We start from the raw sequence: 22,346 nt of genomic DNA, 5'->3' as shown, positions 1-22,346 counted from the left end.
TGATATTTACAACTATCTTTTCCACACAAAATCAGCCTATTCTCACGAAAGTTTGAAAAACTTTAAGAGCTTGGAGGCTTATAAACGCTACGTTGCTGGTTGGGTGAAACAGGTCCTCGTACACGAAAATTCGGCAGGAATCTTGTGCTCGGAAGGTGAGTTACGAAATTTTCAATTCAAAATCTTTTGTTCTTGCTAACATCCACTGTCAAGTCTAATGTATTTCATGTCATTTGTCAATGGAGCTAGGGCTTTTAATGTTTATATGGTTTAGCGATAGCACTCTTACTACATACATATATAATATGTAATAAATATAAAGTGCGATAGCACTACTCCAGATTGTCCCTAGTTGAATTTATTTTTTGGCTTCTGACCCTGAATAGTGAAATTGTAAATTAATTGTATGACAACTGTCTTATTATCCCCTTATAATTATATATTTTCAGGTAGTTCATTCACAACGTCTGAGTGTATGTTGTCGGCGATTAGCAATGATCTTAATTGTGGTTGTCAGCCCAAAACCCTCTAAATATATATTAAATGCATCTTACCAGATATAAAATGACTACTACATAATCTGTGGTAGTCGTTTGGAGCCCAGTTTTCTCGTCGAATTGCAATAGTCAATCTCGGTCTCCTCTCCGAGTCTCTTGGAATACGGTAAAACTTCAAGTCTCTCCGTCTATCTTCTCTGTTTTTGCAACCGACCGCCACACACGACTTCACCATTTTGATTATTAATGTTAACGAGCAGAAAAACACGCCATAATAGGAGGAATTTACGAAGCGCTAATGCATTAACATGACGAGTATACGGACAACATGGCGCGGGGGCGCGGCTGTGACGTCACGTGAGTAGGGCCTATAGCGTCCCTAGGGGATGCCCCATTCAATAAGGCAAACCCGTTAACGTGACTGTCATGGTGCAGTAGGGTTTAGCGAGGCATCTAGGTGAAGTGTCCTATGCACGTCATCGTCAATCCAGTAGATATATGTATAAAACTAGATTTCTGAAGTGTGTATGTGTTTGTCTAATATTTTGACTATACAGAATCATTAATTGTTCTGTTAATACGGTTTGATATGAACCAAACCGTTTGTAAACCTGTCAAGAATTCAGCAAGCTAAGAGTATTTTAATGTAGAAAATCACTCCCTTTTGGTCCTCCAGTGAAATCCTCCGACGCAAGATGGCCGCGAGTTACTTACACCGTCGACTGCACTTCTACAAATCTAGCCTAGTATATTTGTTATCTATGGTCAGTCCTTCCACTAAGGAAGACAAAGCTAACTGCCGGTGCTGCAGGCTGTCTTTGAGCGTTCCCATCAACATGGTTGAGCTTGTGGGTTCCCTCCGAAAGGAGTTGGCCGATTCACTCTCAAAGTCCAAAGTGTTGGTGGTGGGAGCGGGAGGTATCGGCTGTGAGCTGCTCAAGAACCTCGTCCTCACTGGCTTCCAAAACATCGAAGTGGTCTGTACCACTCTTCTTACGTTTGTTTGCCTCTTAGCTTAGCCTTCTAGCTGCTAAGGTCTTTGTGCTGTGAAGGCTTTGTGCACCTCTCAAATCTACGGGGAACTGATTTGGCCGACTTCAACAAGTAGCAGTCAAATACTAATGTTTAATGATGAATCTTAAACATATTATACATGAAAGGTTGTGTGGGGACAGTCGGGCGCACACACATGGAGTATTTTGGCGCCATTAAACGACAAAGTTCGTCTAGTGATTCACAAACAGTGGAAATTTGAGTTTGTGACTAGATCAAACGCCACATTTCGCCACATTTCGCTACAGCGTGAGCCCGACGTTGTGATAGATGCACAATGACAGAAAACTCCAGATATACGAGCCATTCGTAGCTGTACGTGCTCAGGATCACCTCAAAGTGCTCCCCTTGAATTTGCTGTTTTGGTCAAAGGTCTCACAATTAGTACGAAAGTAGAAATGCAGACACTGCAGTGTTTACAAAAAAAAAAAAAAAAAAAAAAAACAACGGGTTACAGTAGTGGCTCAATGCTAAATGTTATGAAGTTGCAAGCCTTTGATATAGCCTTTATATTTCAAGAAAAACATGTTCTCATTGGCCATGTTGGGTCCCTTTTTTCAGGACACCATGACCTTCATATTGAAACTGTTGTGTTCTTCACTGACCTGTTATAATCAACGTTTTGTACCCGAAAACGAAATATATATATATATATATATATATTTGTCAAAATTTATAATGTTGACATCCCATTGACAACCAAACATGCTCGGCCAACCGTTTTGAAGCTTGATATTTATTCAGCTTGTTAGGATAAACATTCTACAGAAAAAAAAAATCGAATAGTTTTATGTGTGACACTTCGATGCAAACAGCAGGTATGGTCATAGGCATTTTTGGCCTTTACACATGCACTACCGTTCAGAAGTTTGGGTTCGACCAGACAATTTTGTGTTTTCCATGAAAAGTAGAGGTGCACGATAATTATCGGTCCGATAACGGGCCTATTAATAATATTTTTGGCATGTGTCGGTGGATTGGGATGTGTGCGTTTGTTTGCACTCCTGTTTTGCCAGTATGCAAAGTTTTGTTACTGTTCTAAAGGCCGTATTTTTCCTTCACTGAGTTATAAACCTTACGATGGCACTTAGCAAATGTTTGCATTTGACAGTGTTATGTTTACAAGTTCTTGAGAGGCCTTTTGGTTATTGATAGGCTTGCTGTCCTATAATTGCCAGGTTAAGAAAGTTGTTTCATGGACCGGACCAAGACGACAAGTCTCCTCTCCTGTTGCACCAAATGTTTTATCTGCTGACAAAGCACAATACCTGTTGGGTTTATGTTTGCTTTAGATCAGTGCTCATTGTTCAGAGGAACACCTCGTCAATGATATTGACTGATTGATTGTGATTGACTCAAATTATATTTATTTGAAAAAAATAATATGGGCACTTCATTTGAAGTCAAAACTGTTCTTTTTTTTTTTGTTCATTATAATAATAAGTCTGGTTAGATCAAAGGCAAATCTATGCTGAATCCACCACTAATATTTTTGACCTACAGGTTTTCAAAAACTCAGGTGAATATACATTGAAAAATTCTATATACATTATCGGTTATCGTATCGGCCTCGAGGAGCAGGAAGTTATCGGTTTCAAAAAATGGATATCGTGCACCCTTAATGAAAAGTCGCACGTTTATTTTAGGGCTGCAGCTATCGAATATTTTAGTAATCGAGTAATGGACTGAAAATTCTATCGATTAATCGGATAAAACATATATTTTTAGGTGAAGAGCAATTATAAATATACATGAGAAAACAAGACGTTTTATGTAATATTGAACCATTTTCAGTCAATCAATGTCTTTATTTTCGCTGTACATTGTTGAAAACAGCCAACAATTGCATCTCAGATGTAAGTGGAATTAAAAAAGACTAATTCACTGCTTTCACCCATAAAAATGAGATCTTATTAAAAATATATATATATTTAAGGTAATGAATCCAGCTGTGGCTAAACAATAGCGTATAACGGTTAGCAACCATGTGGCTTAGTGTGGCTAACCCCTCCACTGCACGCGACCTTGTCAGTTCGGTTGGGGGGAGGGGGGGGGGGGCGTCTGTCACGCCAGCGAGTGAAAGCCGGGCCAATGTTTATTCTTTTTTATCCTGATAGCCTCCCTTTTTTTTCCTCCTCGGACGAAATTTGTCTCTTTTGTTGCGCTGCCATCTTTGCAGAATTTCCGCAAAAGTGTTCGCATCGACTTCAGTCTTAATAACGAAAGAGGGAAGTGAAGTTTGCCGTAAAGCAGTCAGCACATTTGTAGTTTTTATTTTGTTTGGCAGCCACACTCATCAAAGTTAATTAGTGCTAATGAAAGCGACACAGACCCCCCTCAAGATATAAAAGAGGGTTTATTCAACTAGTTGTTGGTCAACATTTCACAAATTTAATGAAAATATATTGTAAAGGTTGAAAGGTTACCTAGTGTTTAAGTATTTTCAGCTGACTGAGAAATAAAGTACACTTTTTTGCCATCTGTTTCAACAAGTTGGATAAGAGAGGCTTCGCTCAACAGTGATGTTAAATTTAGTATAGATATTGTTAGTTTTAGATATTTTTGTACACTTTTGTCAATTACATTAAAGTAATGGTAAAACGTGAGCATAAAAGTATTACAAATTTGAATGATGAATGAAAAAACACTAGGAGTGTAACGATACATTGATCCCGATCAATACATCCATTGATTAAGCAACAATGATATCGGATCGATTAACATCATCATCTTAAGATATGCCGTTTTGTTGAACAGAATGGGTTTCATTATAAGTCCCTTTGATCACAAAATCCTGTTTTTTACAGATTGACCTGGACACAATTGATGTCAGCAATTTGAATCGCCAGTTCCTCTTTCAGAAGAAGCATGTTGGCAAATCTAAAGCGCAGGTATGTTAACACTGACATTTTCAGATACCTGCTCTTCTAACAATGCACACTTGCTGGATCAATCACTACAGTTTTAACAATGCACACTTGCTGGATCAATCACTACAGTTTGTGTGTTATGTGTTGTTTACTTCAGGTGGCCAAGGAGAGTGCTCTGCAGTTTTGCCCCTCTGCAAATATCATTGCCTACCATGACAGCATCACGAAGTAACTCTCTTTGTTGGGTATCAATTTTGACCAATGAATCCTTTATGTTAAAGTCATGGATTGAAAAATAACTTTCTCCCAACAGTCCTGACTACGATGTGGCGTTCTTCAAAAATTTTAACTTGGTGATGAACGCTCTCGATAACCGAGGTATGCACATCTAGGCATCATCAATTCTTAAAAAAATATTTGTCAGTCAAGATGAAAAGGACCCTTTTTTTTTTTTTTTAATTATTCCATCAGCTGCCCGCAACCACGTGAACAGGATGTGCTTGGCAGCCGACATTCCTCTCATTGAAAGCGGCACAGCGGGATACCTCGGACAGGTCACCGTAATCAAGAAGGTACTAACTTATCTCATTTGCTGTTGACGGCAATCGACCTTCAGTTCATTTTAATGAAAGGGAATGATCATTCCCAGTCAAAATGAATTGGAAATCTGTCACTCTCAATTAGACATGTGCCAATTACTGGTTTCAAAGTATACTGTGGTATGAAAATGTCAAGGTTTCAAAACCACAGAAATTTTCCATCATACCGTCCCTAAGTTGTTGCTCAGTGTCAGTGAGTCAGCTGTGCTATACAATGGCCGGTGAAACTCCTTAACTTTTTTTCCCCATCGAAGAAAACTAAATTGCTGGGATGGGAATACTTCAGGTAAAGAAAAGTTACAGACGGCCGTGGCTTAGGGGAGGGCCAACCGACATGTAAAACATATTTGCGGAGAGTGGCTGGCGATGAGGCAATACCTCCAATATGATTTCGCATTTATACAAAAGTAAAGGTTAGGAAACACTGTCATGAACTTTTCCCACCAACTACGAGAGTTAACTCCAGCGTGTTTAGTAGAGGCGTGCAAAATTTCCGATTCTTAGATTATTCGCGATTCGGCCGTGCAAGATTCGAGAACGATTCACAAATATCCAAATTACGATTATTGAATTATACCCGGTAAAGCAGAAGTAAAACAAAGTCAGCGCCGTCTTTGGGACGCAATGAGGAACGGACCGAGAGTAAATATCATGTTCAACTCATGCCGCTAGATAAAAAAAACAATCATACCTGACTGCGGCTGACAGCCGCTACAAACAACGCCCAGTTGCTAGTTGCTACAAACATACGGCTACAGTAGATATCATATATATGTAGAACGAGATGCAAAATGACAGCCGACGTCGGTGGTAGAACATGTATTATTGAACAGAGATGCGAAATGACAGACTTTTCGGTGTAAGTAAACAGCCGCCATCTTAAAGCAGTAGACCTCTCTAGAAGGCTCTGTTGTAGCGAACCTAATTAACTTTTTATCTAAAATACTCTTAAATCGGCAGAATCTTGTCTTGAATCTATCTTTAAATGATGAAATAGTTTTAAAACTTTGACAAAAGTAGACAGAGGGGAAATTATGGAATAACGGGAGCAATTTTAACAACTGTAACAGTTGATTCACAACATTAAATTAATTGAATGTAGTTTAAAGCTGCTGATACAGAATGGGGACTGGAGTTTTTTATTTACTGTTATTTTTGTACATTTGTTTACTGTTATATGTTAACTTGATACTGAAATAGTAGTTTGGTTTAGCCTGAGAGGATTTTTGAACAATTTTGGAACTAATCTACAAAACATTTAAAAAAAAAAAAAAAAAAAACAAGAGGGAGGTGCATCAATAATCGTTTTATAATCGAATCAGAGCCTCTGAATCGTAATCGAATCGTTAGGTGCCCAAAGATTCCCAGCTCTAGTGTTTAGTGTGTCTTGCGGTGGTGAACCTGTCTGTGTTGAGAAAGTGTGTGCATATATAAGTTAACATTATACTTATGTTCCAATTTGCCAATGTTTTGAAAAATAAAAATCCTGTTCATTGGAAAAAGTTTTTATTCTTTTAAACAGAGATATCTCAAAGTAACACATTTAAGAGCAAGACTGTGAAACTGTAATATTTTGGCTAAAGGTTATTGTACCGTCAGAATATCATACCGGCACATGCCTACTACTGTCAAAGGCTGAGAATGAGTCAAAAGCACTTTTCAGCGATATTACGTGCCATATTTTTGGACTATAAATCGTGTGATTATTAGTTGCAACAGACAAAATACGTTATATTTTTGGTGGGAATGTTATTTTATAAGATAGCAAGAACTAGAGCAGGGCGGTAAACCGAAAATTTACCGTCACCGAAATTCTTAACGATGACCGACGTAATTTTGACCATGTCGGTAAATTCGGTAAATTAATAAAACAAGAAAATATAGTCTTTTCATCCCGCTTTGATTCTGTGTTGTTCGTCTATGTTCATTCCCCTTTAAGAAAGCAGTGAATGTGCTTACGTAGGGAGTCACGTGATCATCAGGAAGCCAATCAAACAAAAGCCCGGTAAGCTAACGCTAGCAGCTGACGCTACAAGCAAAACGTGATGGAGTGTGGCTTAAGGGAGGTTCACCAAACTTTCAACCGACATTTAGTAGACTCTTGGTGGCATCCAGACGGGCTTTCACCCGCTGTCCTCCTTTGTTCTCACGATTTCCGGAGATGGTGCTTTCAGTGCTTTCTACTGGTAGCGAGGCTTACGCTAGCTAGCGGCTAACGCTACATATGAACGTTATGGAGTCGGATAGCGGCTCTAACATTGTCGAAACGGCTGAACTTAATGAGTGGATTGGGCACGGACTGCATCTAGCAATTACTATGTGGCGTTATTTTGTATCTGTCTGTGTGTGATTCCTCTGATAGCTTTTGTGATGGTAAAGCATTCAGCATAAAGTAGAATCCAACGGCAAAACTTATAATGACCGAGAAATGGCCCCAGCTATTTTTATTGTGCGTGCATTTATTAAAAAAATGCACTGGGGGGGGGACCCTTAAACCATAAAGTAAACACTTGTATTTAATAATTATGTCACAGCAGCCATTAACAATAAGTTGTCTTTTTGAAGTGTACTGTTCAAGCTGCAAGTCATTTGTGTTACAATTACATGTTTGCACAGGCATATTGATTTTGACAATGTACATTGTTCAAGTCATACACGCTGTTATAAATGTTCATACTTGAATTCTTATTGCTTACAATACATTTTTATAAACTTAATGTTTAGACTGCATGTACAATTGTTAAATACAGTATATCAAATTGAATGCTGGTAAATAAATCAACAAGAAATAGTTAATCTGTATTTCATGCATTGATTCAGATTTTCAAATTATATAACAGTCCGCTTGGGCGAATTTATCGGCATTTATCGTTATCGAGATAAATCTGCTCAATTTATCGTGATACATGTTTAAGGCCATATCGCCCAGCCCTAGCAAGAACAAATGTATATTTTAGCAATTTGACGTGCAGCAAGAAAAAATGTCGCACGCACAGCCTACGCAGATGCGTAGGGTACATGATGCAATACTGTTGTCACATACGCATAAGCTACATGTACTAGTACACGGAAGTATACAGTGCTGCTCAAAAGTTTGTGAACCCCCTCAACATTTTGGAATTTTCTATTATTTCAACCTGATTTCCTAATCAATCAATTCAGTAGTTTTTTTTTGTTTTTTTAACAGTTGTGTTGTCGAGACTAAATTAAAAAGAGTTTTCATCAACTGATGTAGGTGCAAAATTGAACTGTGTGGTCACAATCAAAACCGCCATGTCTGGCGAAAAGTCAACACTGCATACCACCAAAAGAACCTTCTCCCAACAGTGAAGCATGGAGGTGGGAATGTCAAGATCTGGGCTTGCTTTTCATCCTCAGGACCTGGACAACTCCACATAGTCCAGGGAATCATGAATTCTGAGGAATATTGTCAAATCCTAGAACATAACCTGACGCCATCTGTTTTGAAGTTAAAGCTTGGCAGAAGGTGGATCATGCAACATGATAATGATCCAAAGCAGTCCAGCAATACAACCAAGGAATGGCTGAAAAAGAAGAAGATTCGTGTTCTGGACTGGCCCAGTCAAAGTCCTGACCTAAATCCCATTGAAATGCTGTGGCGGGACCTGAAGCGAGCAGTTCATGCCAGACGCCCATCTAACCTCTCTCAACTGACTGCGTTCTGCAAGGAAGAATGGGCAAAAATCCCCCAAAGTAGATGTGAGAGGCTGATTAGTCACTACAGAAACCGTTTGGTTGAGGTAATCTCTGCAAAAGGAGGCGCAATATCCTATTAACTGAAGGGGTTCACATACTTTTGCACACATGATATCTGAGTTTTTCTTAAATCAACCACTTTTGTTAAATAAAGAATGACAATATAACTATTTCTTTTGTTTCAGTCCATTATTTGGAATGTCAGTATTGTGGATTTGGGTATAACTTAACATTTAATAAGGTTATTTTAGTTTTTTTTACAAAAAATCTGACCATCGCTGTGGGGTTCACAAACTTTCGAGCAGCACTGTAGATAGGCCTTGCATGTTCAGTATCTCTTCGGATTCCACCCACTCGACAAGTAGAAGGCACACCTTGAGCGCCTTTCTCACGGCTGTTATCCTTCTCCCTCAGGGAATGACGGAATGCTACGAGTGTCAACCTAAACCTGCTCAGAAGACCTTCCCAGGATGCACTATAAGAAATACACCATCTGAACCCATTCACTGCATCGTCTGGGCTAAGTATCTCTTCAAGTGAGGTTCATTCAACTATCCATATTGTCTGAAAATACAACTTCTATACACCTACCATCAGCCAGTGATTATGTGACCAAAGATGTTTAGAAATTAAGTGCATTTACTATGTGCATTCCCAGTCAGCTATTTGGAGAGGAGGATGCTGATCAAGATGTGTCACCTGACACAGCAGATCCCGAGGCTTCATGTGAGTTGCTTTTCCATTAAAGCAAAGAGACTATAAAGTACTGCTTGGTTGTGAAACATATGTGTTCCTAAAAAAAGGGAACCCTGAAGAAACAGCCGCTCGTGCTACAGCTGCAGAAAAGGACGGAGATGTCAACCGAGTCTCTACCAAGCAGTGGGCCCGCAGCAACAAATACGATGCGATCAAACTTTTCAACAAGGTACCAACTACCAGCCGTGCAAATAGAGAACACTGACTACGTGGTGTGAAATAAGTGTCGCTGTTCAACTGTTTTCATTGCAGGGTTTATGCGGGTCATTAAAAAGCATTAAAAGTCTTAAAATGGATTTTGTCAAAATTCAGACCTTAAGAAGCAAAGTAAATATTCTATAGTAACTAAATATTCGAGGCATTAAAAATTATGTAAACTTGACAGTTAAAGATTTTTTTTTTTTACATAATTTATTAGAGTTGTCCTGAAATAAAAAAAAAAATCTGAAATAAAATCATTTTAAAATAATATCTGATAATATTGACAGCTGCTTTTCATTATCAAAGTGAATGTTTGCTCAAGGGCTGAGCACAGCCTAGCGCAGTTATACCTATCGACCATTAGATGTCGCTAAACTAAGATGCTTGGGATTTGTGTTGTTAGCATCCATTTACATTCATGATGCAAAAATTAAATGAACAATAAATGATTGAAAAATACCGTAATTAATTAGAAACTTATTACATACCTCCTTCATTGTGTGCCTTTGTTGTTATTTTAAGCTCTGTGTGAGCCATGTCATGTGATGTTATTAAATCACCCACCATTGTCTTGACTAATCTATAAGTGTAGGCAAAATGAACTCAATACAACCATGTGATGTGGTAGTGCCTTTTTGGCATTTTGAACTTGATTTTTTATTTTTGCGCTATTTTGATTTCAACAATAAATACAGTGGTGTAATATAGGCAATTTTTCTATGACTTCAGTCGCAGTTCCCCTATTTTTCACAGAATGCTTATTGGGAAACCTTGAAGTTGTTATATTTATCATTATTAAAGTATCAACTGGGGCATCAGAATACAATTAGCCATTTTATGTTAGATATCCGTATATCGGTATCGGATTTTTGGAGTTGGAGAATATTTGGTTATCGGATTTTTGGAGTTGGACAATATCGGGTTAGTCGTTAAAAAGTCATTGTTGGACAACTCTACTTAAAATTTGTGTGTGAAATTATCTGCAGTTGGGCATGGGCATTACATTTGTTTAAAGTGGTATTTAAAAAACAAATGAAATTTGCTGATACCTGTAAAAACCCTGCATTGGCCATTTGCAGCTTTTCAAAGATGATATCATGTACCTGTTAACTATGGACAAGCTGTGGAAAAAGAGGAAAGCTCCTACACCACTGGATTGGCAGCAACTGGAGAAAACTGGTGTGTAGCCACAATATTTACAGTGATCCCTCGCTACTTCGCTCTTCAAACTTCGCGCCTTCAGTCCATCGCCAACCCCCCCCCCCCTCCCCCCCAATTAAAAAATAAATACAGATGAGCTGTCCCGATCCGACCACAAGTCTCAAGGCCAATTTATACTGGATGCATCTGCGGTACGAATCTTTCGTGAGCTGTCATGTGATAATGTGGCAATTAAAACGACACACAGTCTGTACTAAACAGAGAAGCAGAGAAAGAGGTGGACTTGATTTGACTGAACATTTTTTCCCCGAATTTCTTTTGCTTTTACAAGGGGGTGGGTGACACACCGACCACATCATTAACCTGTTCTCCACTATTTGATTAATGTTTTAAATTACATAACTCACATAATTCACCGTCCATCCTCATAGCTTCTGCTATGGCATTCCATACACATTCCTTTTTAAACTCCGTGACTTTCCACATCCATAATGAATCGTTCATCGTCCGTGTTAGCTGGTGTTTAAACCGTGAATAAGCACCTGGCCTGTTGACTGCAGGCCTGAGTCCGCCCATTTTGACGGATGCATCTCCGGCAAAAATAGAAAATAGCCCAAACCACCGGCGGGCTCCGGCACGTTGGAGATGGTCTGCAGTCATTCCGTAGCGCATATGCGGCCGGTATATTATGAACAATATGATAGAATGGAAATGGATTGGCTCCGCCGCTACATCTTGGCGGACCTGGACGGCACACGCGTCTGGTATAATTTGGCCTTAACTCTTCCTCCCTCTGCTTTCTTGGTCAGGCAATGCATGGGAGTTGCTTATTAAAGTTAACAATGATTGACAGACATTAAGGTTTGAGCTTGCCAGAGATGAATGGAAGCTTAAACTTCAAAGCGCCGCATGCGTCAGTCATTGTGTAGCTTGTTAAATAGTTGCTCGAGCAACTCGTTGTGTCTTAGCAGCTTGAGCAGATTTGAATGGACTCACTCAATGAAGCATTTAATAAAGACAAGCATTTTTCTACTTTATTCTTGTTTAAAAATAATTTGGTGGGACAGTAACATGTTTAAAACTTATCATAGTTATTACATTTGATGTGCTTAAAAAACAATTAATACATATATACTTTTTTAATTGTGCTTTTGGGAAAAAAAGTGAAAAAAACGTGTCTTTCAAATGCTAAATCTGAATAGATACATTGAACACACACAATGTGTGTGAAGGGGGGCACTATTTTGTGGTTTTTCATTTATTGCGGCGGGCCTGGTCCCCATTTACCGTGAAAAACAAGAGATCACTGTAGTAGCTGATCATTCTAGAAGATGTTGCCACTGTGTGTTTGTGTGACTTTGGTAACGTTTGCTACAGGATGTCCTCAAGAGGAATCCTCAGGTTCAGGTTTAAAAGATCAGCAGGTTCTTGGTGTTTGGGGCTACTGCAAGCTATTCCAGGAAAGTGTGGATACCCTCCACTTACTGTTAAATGACAAAGGAGATGGCGCAGAGCTCGTTTGGGATAAGGTATTTTGGCTTTTCAAATCTACGGTACTAATGTGTGTGAGTCATTGCTAGTACATGGCTAATGTGTATGAGTTGCCACTTGTCCTTTCAGGACGATCCTGCTGCCATGGACTTTGTTACTGCAGCAGCCAATCTCCGAATGTACATCTTCAGCATGAACATGAAAAGTCGCTTTGATGTCAAGTGTGAGTTGGTTTCTATTGGGTACCCAAACATGACCCATCTTTTGAGGGGAAATTCATGCATTTAACTGGATTTGTTTGTACCAGCGATGGCAGGTAATATAATCCCAGCTATTGCAACCACCAATGCTGTCATCGCTGGTCTCATTGTTCTGGAGGGGCTTAAGATTCTGGCAGGCGAGCTGGAATCCTGCCGCACGGTTAGCTGATATAAAACTTGACCAACTATGCAAAAAATATTTTTGAACTACCCACCTTCATTTTGACACTGGTATGTATGACATTTTAATAATTGCATATGACATGTCTCTCATGTCCAGATCTTCCTGAACAAGTGTCCAAACCTCAGGAAGAAGCTACTAGTTCCATGTATTCTGGACCCACCCGTGGCCAACTGTTACGTGTGTGCCACCAAGCCTGAAGCCACCGTCAAAGTCAATGTCCACAAAACAACGGTCCTCTCGCTGCAGGACAAGGTGATTTTCTGATTTGGGTGACCAGAAGCTTTGTAAACCAACGATAAATAATTGACTTACTCTTGACGATTCATGAGCTCGCAAACGAGGTTTACTAAACTGTGGTCTTATCAATCACTTTAAACCCCCCCCCAACCCCCCCACTATATTTAGATCCTAAAGGAGCGGTTTGGCATGGTAGCACCAGATGTTCAGATAGAAGATGGAAAAGGGACAATCCTCATCTCTTCAGAGGAAGGAGAGACTGAAGGTAAAGAAAAATACAATCATTGGGGGGATAAAAAAGTGTGTTCAAGCATTTGTTTACCTAACTTAGTTAAGAGTTGCGATTGTTTAAATATTTTTATTTACATACAAAATCATCGTGGTGTCACATCTGCTGTGACAGTTAGTTTGTTGCTGTCTCACATTATAGCGAACAACTGCAAGTTTCTTTCTGACTTTGCGATCCGTAATGGCAGTCGACTGCAAGCTGACGACTTCCTCCAAGACTACACACTCCTTATAAATGTGCTGCACACGTATGTCATCTTTATAAATGTGATGTGGATACAGGAATATCACTTGTGTTGCTATTAGTACTTGATCAATCAAACCATGGTGTCCTATGGGACCACCCAAAAATTTCTCAAGCCAAACTGATTTTTTTTCATTGGCAGTGAAAATCTTGAGAGGGATGTAGAATTTGAGGTCGTCGGTGAAGCTCCAGACAAGGCACCCCCACCACAAAACAACCAGGAAGAGGTTAACAGCATCACTAATGGCAACAAAGACTCTGCCCAGCCTTCTACCTCCTCCAAAGGTAATCAAGTGTTTCTACATTTTAATTTTCAAAATGTGGATTATGCGTAATGCACGGAAAACTTTCTCTTGGGTGTTAAATAGGATACTGCTTCAAGGTTTTGTTTAATTTTTGACATTGTAATGGTTTGTTTAGAAAGTGTTGCATTTAGTTTTATTGATTTGGGTGGATAGAGTGCTCTCTAGTGGACACAGTGAAGTATATTTTGCAGTTTTTGTGAGAGTAGGTTTGAACGATTGTTAAGAGCACTGTTATAAAAACGTTAGCATTTCATAGCATTTAAGCTAGTTGACGTTTCCGTTTGAGGCTAAGCTCAGATATTTTCATTTATATTCAAATGCATATAGCTCTTGTGAAATGAAAGTGCAATCCTGCATCATTTGAAGAACCACTCAGGAATTTTATTGGTATAAGCATTTCATGCTCATGAAAGTGTAATCTTAGCAAGCCAAAATTAATTATTAAAAGCATAAACACTTGTTTATTTGGTTTACGTATCCCAAAATTTATGATGCAACGCATTAAATGTTAATCCGATTACTTGATTATTTGAACTGATAGATTAATCGATTACCTAAATAATCGATAGTTGCATTCCTAGTTGAAATCAACGCAGGAAACTAGAATTTCTGTATTTGTTTTACACAAATAATCCTATATAAAAAATAGCTCAATACATTGGATTATCATGGTTGTGATTTTGACTTTTCCGCTGTTGCTGGACATTTTCTCTTTGTTGTGCAAAGTTTTTCAGTTGTGTAAATACAATTATAGATTTGTTTTCCCGCGTCCTCTTCTCCATGTTGTTAATCGCGGCCTGTCCACGTTTCAGTCCCGGCAGATGACGACGACATTATGATTGTGGACTCTGACAATGAGGCCGAGGCACCGTCCAGCTCGGCGGCAGTCACAAGCAGCACCAAGAGGAAGTATCCAGATGGAGACCCTGGCGAGGCCTCCATCAAACGCCCACGGACAGATCAGTCAAGTGCAGCTACTGCCCACGATAACAATGGCGACGACGATGATGATGACATCATTGCTCTGGACTGAACGCTGCTTTCCTAGAGGATCACAAAAACTATTAAACGAGTTCGTTCCAAGAGGGACCGTAGACATAAACTCATTTTTTGAAGAAAAAAAATCACGTCTAAAGTTTTCATACTTCCTCCGGTCTTTGTCAAACGATACTGTAAGTATAGTCAACGTGTTAAAATATTCCACTTTTTTTGTTATTCATTTCTAGTAACAATGATTCTGTTGACTGTATTAACAAGAAAAAAGTGCTCTTTTGTATTCCCACATACTTGTACTTTCACACTACTCAAGTCAGTTGGGTTGTGCAGTTGTAATAGACAAAAGAAATACTATGTGAACCAAAATATTGTCTTGGTATGAGTATTCAACTAAATATGATGGGAGAAAAAAATGACTGGCAGCTCTTCTGTTCATCACTGGAGCTTAAAGATCAGCTTCAAATCCAACCTCGGTTGGAATGGCACATTTTTCCACAAGGTGATTGTGCGTTCTCTTCTGTAAATCTGTTTGACCTGCAGTGATGCAGATGCCATGCGTATGGATGGCAGTTGTTTTTGGTGATGTTGCCAACAGTGTATTATTTAAAGTGTGCAACGAGGCTTTAGTACAGTCTCTGGTGAGATGTTGGGTTCTGTTTAAATGTCAATTTGAAAAAAATTCCAACCAATAAACAAAGTTGGATTTTTGTAACGCTGATGACGTATCTGTCACATATAAATGACAATTTCATACTTCATTGCTTTCACATTTTAAAAGGCCTTGAAACCTTTTTTGGACCAATAAAAATGGACAAGCAAAACTAAAACACAGACCTTTTGAGATTTTTGTTGTGGATAGTTTGAATATTTCATCAGACAAAATTTGTTTTTATAGAAACTGGCACTTTCTATTGAAGACAGTTATGTCTTGCATTTGCTTTCAATTCGTCCATTGTGCACGGATTGCAAAAAGATAAATTGTTAAAATGCTTATTCTTGAAAATGGGGATCTTGAAAAACATGTAGTTCATATGGAAATAGTGGAAAGTGACCGCTCCGCTTTTGCACTTGAACAGATGCACATACTGTATGTCAGTTGTAAAAACAGGAATAATTTGTATGATTTGCAAAAAAAATCAACTGCAAATTTGAGACAAATTTAGCTTGACTCGTTAGCAGAAAAAGTTCAAACAGACCAAAAAATTTTCAACCATGGTCTCTTTAGCCATCTCAGTTGACCATGTTAAGAGCAAATTCTGTAAAATGTAAAATTCCCCTCAAATTCTGGAATGACCTGATTTCTATTAGTGCACTGCTCGACTATACCAGGGGTGCTCACAATTTTTTGCTCTGTGATCTACCTATTTTTTATTTCTTATGGGGTTGGCTAGAAAGCTCAGGCTTATTTGCACAACAAAACACAATTAACCCTTAAAGTCTCAAGAACGTTTTAATAAGTAGAAACTAGTATAGTAATATTGCAAAAAAAATATTTTTTTTGCCTATACTGTATATACATATATATGGCGGAAAACACTCAGATGACTCAGAGGTCCGCTCTGAGACCCCCAATTTGGCCAAATTTCAAAATTGTCCAATATGCATGGGTGATACATAGTTGGAAAGCTTAAAATCTAAATTTTCTGGGGAAGAAAATTTTTGAACAGTAGGGGCATTAAAAAAAACAACAAAAAACATTTTAAACAGCAAAACCCTAACTGGAGGTGAGAACACGCAAGAGCTGAATGAAAGACGCCACGGTTTTAACGAGATATTATTGCGTACCTACCTTGTTTCGATCCAAAAACTCCATGTAGCATGTATCACCGAGTGTCAAGACACAGCTGTGAATGGCCACAGCCAGATTTTTATTTTATTTTATGGGTGAAACACGGAGATATACCAAGGGTCGCGATGCAGAAATCGCAGACAACGAGTGAGATTTTCTTTTTCATATAGTTACCCTTTTAAACGTGATTTTTCAATTTTTCTTTGTTTGGATAGATTATTTATCATCTAACATGCGGGGAAAATGCGACAGTAACAAAAAAATACAATTAAGCGATAGTTATGAGGTAGATATCAGTGACTTTTTTACAGACACCAAATTTTTCATTGTGACGTAATTTGTTTAAAAGTTTAAAATATGCAAGTGAATCATTTTTTTAAGTCGTTTTCTTTTTTTAAACTAAATATTAGACATCAATTAATGATTCTAAGCTAAAAATGATAGACATTTTGAATAATAAATATAATTACCTTTTTATGGCTGGGTTGAAACAAAAGCGGTTGTGCGACGTCTGTTAACGGGGGTTTTCAGGGTAAAACTGACAAATTAAAAATAGTTTGGGGCATAATGCGCCATGAATCTGTTATGGCAGCATATAGACATATTGTTCTATCAAACACAACAGTTGTTTTGGCTTAGAATACTGCACTTTATTTTAAAGAGGGGTGCAAGAGCAGAAACTGCTTTTACAGTCTTGTCTGTGTTTTCCGCCATATACATATAATTATTTTTTTTCTTGCCCCAACATACCTACAATACATTGCGATCGACCGGTAGATCGTGATCGATAAAATAGCATCCCTGATTTATACTGTACATTCATAAGTGAAGGGGAAAAAAAATCATTAAACAAATTACGTCACAATGAAAAAACTAGTGTCGAGTAGTGTATAACTACCTCTTAACTATTGCTTAATTGTATTTTTTTGTTTTGTTTTGGTCTATCAGCAAGTGGGACCGTGCGCTTTGGTCAGATGAGACCAAGATTGAACTTTTTGGCAACAAACACTCTAAGTGGGTCTGGCGTGCCACGAAAGATGCGCATGCTGAAAAGCACCTCATGCCCACTGTGAAGTATGGGGGTGGGTCAGTGATGCTGTGGGGCTGTTTCTCTTCCAAAGGCCCTGGGAACCTTGTTAGGGTGCATGGCATCATGAATGCTTTGAAATACCAGGACATTTTAAATCAAAATCTGTTGCCCTCTGCCCGAAAGCTGAAGATGAGTCGTCACTGGGTCTTTCAGCAAGACAATGACCCTAAACATATGGCCAAATTTCACAGAAATGGTTCACCAGACACAAAATCAAGCTTGTGGAACATTAAAGGAGAAGATTAGGTGCTGTTTTGTTGGCAAAAGGGGGTTGTACAAAGTATTAACACCAGGGGGCTAATAATTGTGACACACATTATTTGATGTTAAATAATTATTTCTTTATGTGGGATTTCCCCCCCCCACTGAATAAATGCACTTGTATTGAAGGTTGGATTTTTCTCTTTTTTTCCATTAAGGTCTCATATTATTTGAATTAAAAAAAAAAAATTAGAAGCTAAAAAACACATCTTAACCAGGGGTGCCAATAATTATGGAGGGCACTGTGTATACATACATACATATATATATAAATATATATATCTACAGGGGTGCACATAAGTGGTCCGCATACGTACTGGACGTAGACAAATGCGCTGGCCCTCAACGGCTTCCATACGCTTTTGCGTACCGATGGCTGACCACTGTATTTGCGGCGGACACGAGAAAATAACTTCTCAAATTTTGAAGAGGCAGGCCACACTGAGTAATTACTTTAGTGATGGGACGAAATGAGCCGAGGTTCCGAAGCTTGTGTCGAGTAATGGGAGGGGGGGTTTCCACGAAGCTTGTAGCGAGGCGCGCTTCATTTCGGCAAAACCCAGAAATGATGACGTGGGAAGCCTCGCCGGCGGCCGGCTGAATCTCGTGAGTGCTTCGGAAGTGATTCAACGTTTGGCGCACATTGCAAAAACAGGACAGACTACGGTATAAATTGGTTGCAAAACGCAATGGCGATCGCCTGTTGTCTCACATTTTGTGGATTTTGGGCTCCTGTACTTGTTACATCTGTGCGCAACAGTGCAACCAGTGCAATCTTTTTTCGAGCCTTGTCCTTTGCTTGCGATGGAACCTGCGCGAAAAGAGCGATCCTCCCCTGTATGGGAACATTTTGATTTGATTGCTTTCAATAAGGTAAGGGAGAAAAACTACTTTAATATAAATGTGAGTGTGTGTGTGTGTACCTATCTGAACCAAACATCAACAGAATGAACAATCCATTAGTGTACTGGGAGGCACAAAAGAATACCTACCCAAATTTATATAAACTGGCACTCACATTTCTCTGCACCCCAGCTTCATCTGTGCCTTGTGAAAGAATATTTTCTAAAGCTGGTGAAATATTTTCCAAAAAAAAGGAAACTGTTTAAAGCCAGCCACTGTGGGAAAGCTATTATTTCTAAATAAAAATGAATAACAAATTACCCTTAGCACTTGTTGTATTTTGTTCACATACTAAATTACTAACACAAGCACATTCATATCTTTGTCTTAAGCAAATAGCCATTGAATTCTTAACAATGTTGACCTCTTGGGCTTCTAGACCACTTGATGGCGCCACAGGGTAAATTAAGCACCATGAAGCTTTGCTACATGTGCAAACCAGTTGGCTGCAAAGCTTCATTGCTTCATGAGGCTTCATTTGGCCATCACTAAATTACTTCCGTGTTCCCCCACCCCCGTCAAAAGACAGACAGACGACAGAGACGTCACCGGAGCTACCGAAAAAAAGGACTTTTGCTGAAAAGTGGCTACAGGAGGTACCATGGCTAGAAGCGAATGATGCTCGCACGGAAATGCGGTACAAAATGTGCCGTGAGAATCCCAATGTCGCCGATAAGAGCAGCGCATTTTATGTAGGGTCAAAGAATTTCAGCCATCCAAACTTTGAAAAGCACGAAAAAAACAGAGCATGTGGCAATTAAGCAAACTATAGATGTCAAACAGGACCCCATTCGCCCTATGGACAAGTGGCGGAATAAAGGTAATGAACAGCGACATGCACTGACAAACGTGTTTTTGCTCGCATTTTACAAAGCTAATCATGCACGTTCAATGAGGTCTTATGAGGAGGATATCCCACTTTTAAAAAGGCTTGGAGTTAATGTGGGAGCCGCATAATGCCCTTTATTTTGAATTGGTGCTTCTTATTTCTTTACATTTCACTTCAAAGTAATGGCAATTTTGTTGTGCCAGTTGATGTTAATCAAGCATTAATTGTTAATATAATTAATTAAAGTTAATTGGCTCTAAGTAAAGCTTGTCATAAATTTATCGCATCAGGCGGGTCGGCTCTCAAGCTCAATGAGGACCAAGTCACATCTCCAGGTCCTCCTCTGAGAACCTGGGCAAAAAAATTATGTGCACCCCTGTGTATATATATATATATATATATATATATATATATATATATATATATATATATATATATATATATATTAGGGTTGTCAAAATTATCGCGTTAACACGCAGTAATTAATTTTTTAAATTAATCACGTTAAAATATTTGACGCAATTAACGCACATGTCCCGCTCAGACAGTATTCTGCCTTTTGGTAAGTTTTACAGCAAGGCTTTTTGTGCTGTCCAACAGCGAACTCTTGTGGTCGCTTTGCGACATGGTTTATTGTTTTCTCGCCAGTTCAGTATGGCTACACGACGTCTCGGGCTGACGCCTACGTTGTAATGTTGTGCTAATATGATCCTTGGACAAGATTTGTCCGTAAGTATGGTTGTTGTAAAGAATGTACATATTATGTTAGTAAACGAAATGTTATATTTTTTGTATGAGACGCTTTTTGTTTATGTTTAGTGAACCTGTATAGCGTGCTAAGCTAACGTTGTTGCTAATGCAATGCTTGTGTACTTTTTTTTGTAGTTTTACGACGGTCTAAAGAGGACAATGGTTTGAGGCCATTTTATTAATAAATCAGATGAAAAAGGAAGAAGTCAAATTATTAAGGCGTCGTTCACTAGCTGTCTAGCTTTGGAAAAAGTAGACGCTTCGGAGTGAGGACAGCATAGACAGATTTAAATGACAGTAGAGTGAAATGCCCACTACACTCCTTATGTACCGTATGTTGAATGTATATATCCATCTTGTGTCTTATCTTTCCATTCCAACAATTTATTTTACAGAATACATATATAATTTACAGAAAAATATGGCACATTTTACAGATGATTTGAATTGCGATTAATTGCGATTAATTACGATGAATTAATTTTTAAGCTGTAATTAACTCGATTAAAAATTTTAATCGTTTGACAGCCCTAATATATATATATATATATATATTATATATATACAGTGCCTTGCAAAAATATTCGGCCCCCTTGAACCTTGCAACCTTTCGCCACATTTCAGGCTTCAAACATAAAGATATAAAATTTTAATTTTTTGTCAAGAATCAACAACAAGTGGGACACAATCGTGAAGTGGAACAAAATTTATTGGATAATTTAAACTTTTTTAACAAATAAAAAACTGAAAAGTGGGGCGTGCAATATTATTCGGCCCCCTTGCGTTAATACTTTGTAGCGCCACCTTTTGCTCCAATTACAGCTGCAAGTCGCTTGGGGTATGTTTCTATCAGTTTTACACATCGAGAGACTGACATTCTTGCCCATTCTTCCTTGCAAAACAGCTCGAGCTCAGTGAGGTTGGATGGAGAGTGTTCGTGAACAGCAGTCTTCAGCTCTTTCCACAGATTCTCGATTGGATTCAGGTCTGGACTTTGACTTGGCCATTCTAACACCTGGATACGTTTATTTTTGAACCATTCCATTGTAGATTTGGCTTTATGTTTTGGATCATTGTCCTGTTGGAAGATAAATCTCCGTCCCAGTCTCAGGTCTTGTGCAGATACCAACAGGTTTTCTTCCAGAATGTTCCTGTATTTGGCTGCATCCATCTTCCCGTCAATTTTAACCATCTTCCCTGTCCCTGCTGAAGAAAAGCAGGCCCAAACCATGATGCTGCCACCACCATGTTTGACAGTGGGGATGGTGTGTTCAGGGTGATGAGCTGTGTTGCTTTTACGCCAAACATATCGTTTTGCATTGTGGCCAAAAAGTTCAATTTTGGTTTCATCTGACCAGAGCACCTTCTTCCACATGTTTGGTGTGTCTCCCAGGTGGCTAGTGGCAAACTCTAAACAAGACTTTTTATGGATATCTTTGAGAAATGGCTTTCTTCTTGCCACTCTTCCATAAAGGCCAGATTTGTGCAGTGTACGACTGACTGTTGTCCTATGGACAGACTCTCCCACCTCAGCTGTAGATCTCTGCAGTTCATCCAGAGTGATCATGGGCCTCTTGGCTGCATCTCTGATCAGTTTTCTCCTTGTTTGAGAAGAAAGTTTGGAAGGACGGCCGGGTCTTGGTAGATTTGCAGTGGTCTGATGCTCCTTCCATTTCAATATGATGGCTTGCACAGTGCTCCTTGAGATGTTTAAAGCTTGGGAAATCTTTTTGTATCCAAATCCGGCTTTAAACTTCTCCACAACAGTATCTCGGACCTGCCTGGTGTGTTCCTTGGTTTTCATAATGCTCTCTGCACTTTAAACAGAACCCTGAGACTATCACAGAGCAGGTGCATTTATACGG

General features: G+C 38.9%; 1 protein-coding gene across 1 annotated transcript; it reads left to right on the top strand.

The window, feature by feature from the left end:
- Positions 1-1,266: 1,266 nt before the first annotated feature.
- Positions 1,267-15,688, top strand: uba2 (ubiquitin-like modifier activating enzyme 2). The gene is made up of 17 exons (XM_057837710.1): positions 1,267-1,474; positions 4,358-4,441; positions 4,578-4,648; positions 4,734-4,798; positions 4,892-4,992; positions 9,151-9,272; positions 9,395-9,462; positions 9,540-9,661; positions 10,773-10,872; positions 12,232-12,383; positions 12,475-12,568; positions 12,653-12,765; positions 12,886-13,041; positions 13,195-13,291; positions 13,457-13,562; positions 13,701-13,843; positions 14,676-15,688. The coding sequence occupies exons 1-17, from the start codon at positions 1,334-1,336 to the stop codon at positions 14,894-14,896; spliced, it is 1,956 nt and encodes a 651-aa protein (XP_057693693.1). The 5' UTR covers positions 1,267-1,333; the 3' UTR covers positions 14,897-15,688.
- Positions 15,689-22,346: the final 6,658 nt, after the last annotated feature.

The sequence above is a fragment of the Corythoichthys intestinalis genome, chromosome 5 (assembly GCF_030265065.1).
Source record: "Corythoichthys intestinalis isolate RoL2023-P3 chromosome 5, ASM3026506v1, whole genome shotgun sequence".
Taxonomy (NCBI): Eukaryota; Metazoa; Chordata; class Actinopteri; order Syngnathiformes; family Syngnathidae; genus Corythoichthys; species Corythoichthys intestinalis.
Note: the sequence above shows the minus strand (reverse complement) of the source record. Positions and strands in the feature narration are given on the sequence as shown.